Source organism: Carlito syrichta, unplaced genomic scaffold (genome assembly GCF_000164805.1).
Source record: "Carlito syrichta isolate Samal-C Ts95f unplaced genomic scaffold, Tarsius_syrichta-2.0.1 Scaffold288106, whole genome shotgun sequence".
NCBI lineage: Eukaryota > Metazoa > Chordata > Mammalia > Primates > Tarsiidae > Carlito > Carlito syrichta.
The window spans coordinates 95,124-101,133 of NW_007232202.1; the positions used below are offsets into that span (position 1 = coordinate 95,124).

Sequence of the window (6,010 nt, forward strand, 5' to 3'; positions counted from 1 at the left end):
CGCCCATGCAGAGCATCTCCAGCGGCCTCCGGGAGACCGTGAGCCCCCGAGACATCGTGCAGGACGCCATCCACAACTTCTCCCCGGCCTACCAGCAGTACGCACAGCAGGCCACCCACGAGGCCCCGGCGCCCGGCACCTGCCCCGGCACGGCGGGCGACTCCCGCGGGGGCAGGAAGAGCCGGAAGGTGGAGAAGCGGATGCTGATCCCCTCGGAGGACCTGTAGCACCTCGGCCACCAGCGGCCGGCCGGGGTTCAGGCTGCCCGGCCTCTGGAAGGAGCAGGGTCCCCCACCCCCTTGCCAAAGATGGGCCTCTGAGGGTCCCCGGAGCCCCACGGGGCCCACGTCCCCCCTTGCTGCCCACAGTGCAGGGCCCTCAGCGGCCCCACCGGGGCCCGGGCCTACGCCCTCCTGGGTGGGCCTGCTGGCGGGGAGACGGCACCCGAGCCCCGGGAGAAGGCCCGCCCGGCCGCGCTCTCCAGTGGACCGCTGTGGGGCAGTGGGCGTGCCCGCTGGGGTCTCGGCCCCACGCCCAAGGGGAGCAGGACTCCCGCGGACTCGAGCGAGGACGCCCGGGTCCCAGACTGGGCAGCTGCAGGGAGGAGTGGCCAGGAGTGCCAGGCAGCCACCCTGCCCCAGGGACAGGTGGGACCCGCGCAGGCCTGCCCAGCCTGTGGTGGCCGTGTGGGCGGTGGAGAAGCCCACACGGCCCCCCACGACCGCAGGGGAGCCCGGCGAGGCCCCACTCGGGCAGCACGGGCCGGGCGGGTCTGGAGGTGCGGGACCTCCAGGAGCCCCACGTGCCTGGCTTGCCCGCCCTTGCTGCTTCCCGGAAGCGCTTATTTATGCATAAACACCTGGGACTCTCTGAAGCCTCCTGTGGATCCTGTTCCCGCGGGCCAGTCGCCAGGGGAGGGGACCACAGAGGGCGATTGCGTGAGGGCCCCACTCCACGTCTGGGCGCCAGGCAGTGGCCGTGGTGCTGCTCAGGGTAGGGCGAGGGCTGGGCTTCGGCGGCAGGTGCTAGATGGCCGCTGCAAGACCAGAGTGGCCGCCCCCTCCTGGGAGTCTGCTTCCTGGAAAGTGGGTCTTGCCCCAGCCTCACCTGCTGCAGGTGGACGAGGCCTCGTGGGCACAGCCTGGGCACGGGGCGGGGCTCCACCTGGTGCCTGTGTTCTTCCCTCCTCCTCTTCCTCCATGGCTGCACAGGCGGGCTTCAGGATGCCCGGCCCGAGACGTATGCCCGGCCTCGAGGAAGGCGGAGCACCCAAGCAGTCTTGGAAACGGAGAACAAAGGTGACCCAGGGGATGGAGGACAGTCCCCTGGAGGCCTATGGCTGGGCCAGGGTGAAAGGTGTCATCAGCAGAGAGATGCAGGGGTGGCCGCTGGCATAAGTCTTGGCCAGCGCTGCCCGTCTGGGGCTGCAGCGCGTGCTGTGGGGTCCGGGCAGGCCCGGGGGCTCAGCACCAGGCATGGGGAGACAGGAAGGCCCGGCAGCCCCTCCCACACCACCGGCTGCCAGCCCCGGTCAAGGGAGCTCGGGAAACATGCCCAGGGGCTCCGAGGGGCTCAGTCCAAGCTGGGGTGGCCGCTCCCGGGCCTTCCCGCACCCAGGGCTGGGGACAGGGGCCCCTGTGGGGCCCAGCCGGGAAGCCCGATAAGCCAGGCCTGCGCTCCTCCCTGCGCCGCCTGCCGTGTGGGTCCCTTGGCTGCCACAGACCCCTCAGGCAGTCCCGAGCCTCCATTGGCTGGTGGGGGGCTCCATCCTGATAGGGGCCTGCTAACCCAGGAGGGGGTTTCCAGAGGATGCCAGCCTCTGCTGGCGGCCAAGGACCCGAGCCCGCTCCTCCCTGGCCTGGAGAGAGCCAAGCCCCTGGGGCTGAGGTGTCCAAATCTGTGTGCACAGAGGGCGCCTGGCATGGGGCCCCGAGTGAAGACCCAGACGCCGGCTCCGTGTCGCCGGAGCTGAGGGGCGGGCTGCGACTGCTTGCCGACGCGCCTTAGGCTCTCACCCTGGGTGGGAGATGGCAGCACCGGCGAGAGCCCCGGGTGAGCCGAGGCCAGCGTCAGGGACCTGACACGCCCGGCAGGCACGGCAGCCCCGGGACAGGGGCGAGCCCAGGGAGGTGGAGCAAGTTGCCTGAGGGCAGAGCCCAGGGCGGGGACTTGGGGGCCGCTCTCCGCCCGCACCCGCTCCTCACAGCTGCCTCCGCCCCACGGCCGCGGCCCCCCGCCTTCTTTCTCGGAGACAGCCGTGAAGGCCGAGCAGCTGGGAGCCGCCGAGGAGCCGTCCAGTCCACGCTGGCCTCTCCGTGGGGCCACGTGGGTGCGAGTGAGAGAGGAGGGGCGGAGACCAGGTGCTGAGGTCGCCTCGACCTTGACGGACAAAGAGGCAGCCCTCGGGCCAGAGGAGGGGCCGCAAGGCCGGCGGGAGCCTGCCCTGCCTCCGAGTTCGAGTTCGCTGACTCTTTGGCCTCAGCGTCCCACCTGTGAAACGGCCCCAGCGACCCTCCCGAGGGTGGCAGGGCGTGTCTCCTCTAACAACTTCCTGACTGACCAGTCCCCAGGAGCCCAGCGTGGGGAGGGGTCCCACGCCCCCAGCTCAGCCCCATGGGCCTGCCGCCACTCGGCACCCACTCTCCCGGGAGGGCAGTCTGGGCTGGGGCCCCCGGGACGGCTGCAGGGAGGTCAGGCTCCGCTGGGGACCCGCCACTGCTGGCGACAAGCTCGCGCGTTTCACCACCCGCCCGAGTCACAGGAGGCCCGAGGCCTGGAGGGGAAGGCCACTCCCAGACTCACTCAGGAGCAGAGTCGGGACTTCCCCGGGGCCGGGCACAAAGCCCTGTCTGCCTGGGGCTGGGCGAGGTGGGGACGGTCCGTCGGGGCGGGTCCCCAGCCCCCGGTCTAGCCAGGCCCTGGACTTTTCTACAACCACTGTGGGGGTTCCGCTCGCGGCCTGAAGGCACCCCATCTCTCACAGGCGACCCCTGCAGGTGCATCTGAGCGCCCCAGAGTAGGAGGGTCTGCTGGGAGGGACTGGCTATAGTCTCCGCAATTCCCAGCGGGGGGGAGGAAAGGGCATGAGTGGACCAGGGGCTGAGCAGAGCAGTGTGACACTTGGGAATGCCACCTGGACAGTGGGCCCAGGACGTCCCACCGGGCACGCCCATCCCCAGGGCTGTCCCAGCGTCAGGGACTGGCAGACTGAGACACCCACTCCCACATGGTGCCCAGATCCCAAGGAGCAATCACGCGACAAGGGTCTGAAACCAGAAAACTCTTTATTGCAAAGGTACAAAAGCAGTCACAGCAGCAAGACGGACAGCAATAAATTAGGTGGCGGCCGTGAGCCAGGGCAGGTGGGGCGCAGGGCAGGGGCCAGAGGAGGGTCCGCACTTGATCTTCTCAATAACTTATATCACGGTAAAAAGCAGCACAAAATAAATACTGAAATGAGACTGCCGAGAGCACGGAGGCCAGGTGAGCTGGTGTGGACACGGAGGACGGGTCCCCAGCGCCTCTGAAAAGCCAAGACCCGCCTTCTCCAGGCCAGAGGCACAGAGACAGAAACAAACCCACGCAACAAAGAGGTCTTTGTCTTTTTTCTTAAATTAAAAAATCCATATATTAAATCGTGACAATGAAACTTCAATGATCTGAAAAGAAAGCAGAATGTGCTGTCCTTCCAGCCAGGCTACGGGCAGCAGTGCCCCTCCTGGCAGCGGTGGCAACGTCCACCCTGGAGACCGGGGCAGAGTCCCCTCTCCAGCAAAGCTCTGCCAGCCAGAGGCAAGTGGCAGCCATGGCCCTTGGCCACCCACCTGCCCACGTCCCCCACGACGGGCCACCAAGAACCCCAGGACTGGACAGAATTTTCCACCTACTGCAGCCTGCCCGAGGCCCCGTGGCCCAGCACACCTGCTGAGTGCCCGACTGGCCCAGTGCAGCGTGTGGGAGGACGGCGGGGGCAGCGGGTGGCCTGGGCCCCTTCCTCGGAGCCAGCAACAGCCATGAGCAGCAGACACCAGGAAGGAGGGTGGCCGCTGCTGCCCCTGCTGTCCACCCGGTCCCACCATCCACACGGCCGCTTGCTAGAGATTTACAGTATCAAACTGGAAAAGAAAAATTGTTACGAAAAATCTGTACGATAAAATGTGTATAGAATTTTATATATATATATATATATATTTTCTTCTTCTCTCTTTAAATATTTCCCCACAGTCCTTATTGACATCCAATATGGATTACCTACCATGGCTATGGTATCGACAGCTTGTGTAGAACACCCAGGCCTCTGCCGCAGGGACCCAGAGTACCTAGGCACAGGCCAGGCTGCAGCCTTCTGTTTGCCCCCAGCCAACGCAGAACCCAGTCGCAGCCCTGGGGCGGGCTGTCCTCTGTGCACCGCCCCCCGTGGGGCCAGCGCCTGGCATGGGGCTCTGCAGCTGCCAGGGTCCTAACGGGCAGGGAGGAGCAGGCAAAGAGGCACTGGCCGCTGAGCGCCGGAGGCCTGGCACTGCCTCTATGGTCTTACAACGCAGCGGTCCCCGGCCGGGGCTCACATCCCGCCAGCTGGCCCCAGACAGGGACCCCAGGACAACGACGGCAGCTCCCAGGAGGAGGAGGCCTACGAAGCGCGCCGGAACATCCGAGCTCTGGGCAGGAGCGGGTGATGGTCCCGGGCGACGAGTGAGCACCAAGGCTGCAGAGCCCCGTCTCCGTGCCCTCGGCCACCGTGGCGCTGGCCTCTCCACTGGAGGCTCGCTCATGAAGCCCTCCGGGCCCACGGCCTGGCCACCCCGCCGCACGGCGCCTCCTGCACTCCAGACTCCCAGGCTGTGCCAGCCCCCCTCGTGCTCCCGCCACCTCCCGCCCCTCCACGTCCTCTCCCGCCCACGTCCACGTCCTCAGTCCCTCAGGCCTCCTCGCCCCCCCCAGCCTGCTGCAGCCCTTCCCAGGGCCCCCAGGAGCCTCAGGGAGCCGAGCCCAAGCCCTGCCCCATCGCCTGATGGGACGTCCCTGTCCCTCGTCTCGGCCGTGCTCCCCCAAGCACGGGGACGGTCTGCAGGGCTGGGGTCTGGTGGCTACTGCGGCTCGCCAGTTCGCTTCCGCAGGTCACCAGAGCACAGGGAAACCTCACAACACACGTGCCACTCTGCTACACATGCTGATGTGCCCTCCTGCCGTGACCACCGGCAAGCTGCTCCTCTGAGGCTGTGATGGCAGCTGTGCCTGTGTGTGCGCACACACACGCACGCACGCACACCTGTCCGTGCAGGTGGCCCCCCACAGCTGTAACCTTGGCACAGGCCTCATGCTAAGGGCCAGGACAGGTCACCGTGCATTTTGACAGGACAGCCAGAAGACCGAGCTGCCCACGTGCCCTCCGTCCACTCCCCTTCTTGGGGCTGCAGGATTCCATCAAGGCAGCATGCAGGGCTCCCGCACCAGCAGGTGGGCTGTGGCACGGCAGGTGCCAACAGGCTACTCATGGCAGGGGTGGAAGACAAGCCCCCGGCTGCCCTGGCCACCCAGGCCTGACTCCTGGCAGCCCCCATAGGGGACAGTGGGACCTCTGAGGCTCTTCCTGTCACGCATTCTGATACCCACAGGTGCAAGCCACCAACCCCCAAAACAGACACACCTCTGGGGAGAAGGGTGAGGGCGTGTGTGCGCGCAGGTGTGTGCGTGCGTGTGCCTGTCAGACGGCACAGCACCCAGCTCACAAGAGCCTCCTCGCCACCCACACCCACAGCCCCATCCCTGGCATGAGCCGCGCACGGCCCAGGGTGTCTGCGTGCCGCCTGGGGTGCTGAAGAGTCTGGGACTGGAGACGGGCCTGGCGCGCCCCTGCCCGTGCCCGCCAGCCCCACAGCCAGGCCGGCACTAGGATGCGGCCGAGAAGGGCACAGAGGCCGAGGCGGGCTCGGCGGACTTGACGATGGTGATGACGCTGGTGGTGGCCACCTTGGCGGGCGCGACGGGCCCGCGGGCCCCCGGGCGCGCG

At 67.4% G+C, this 6,010-nt stretch overlaps 1 protein-coding gene across 1 annotated transcript in view; it reads left to right on the plus strand.

The window, feature by feature from the left end:
* The window catches only part of TMEM184A (transmembrane protein 184A), a 7,021-nt gene extending 6,794 nt beyond the window's left edge, over window positions 1-227 (plus strand). The window contains exon 8 of the mRNA XM_008053364.2: window positions 1-227. This exon is cut by the window's left edge and continues 24 nt beyond it. Coding sequence (XP_008051555.1) covers window positions 1-227 — 227 coding nt within the window.
* Window positions 228-6,010: the final 5,783 nt, after the last annotated feature.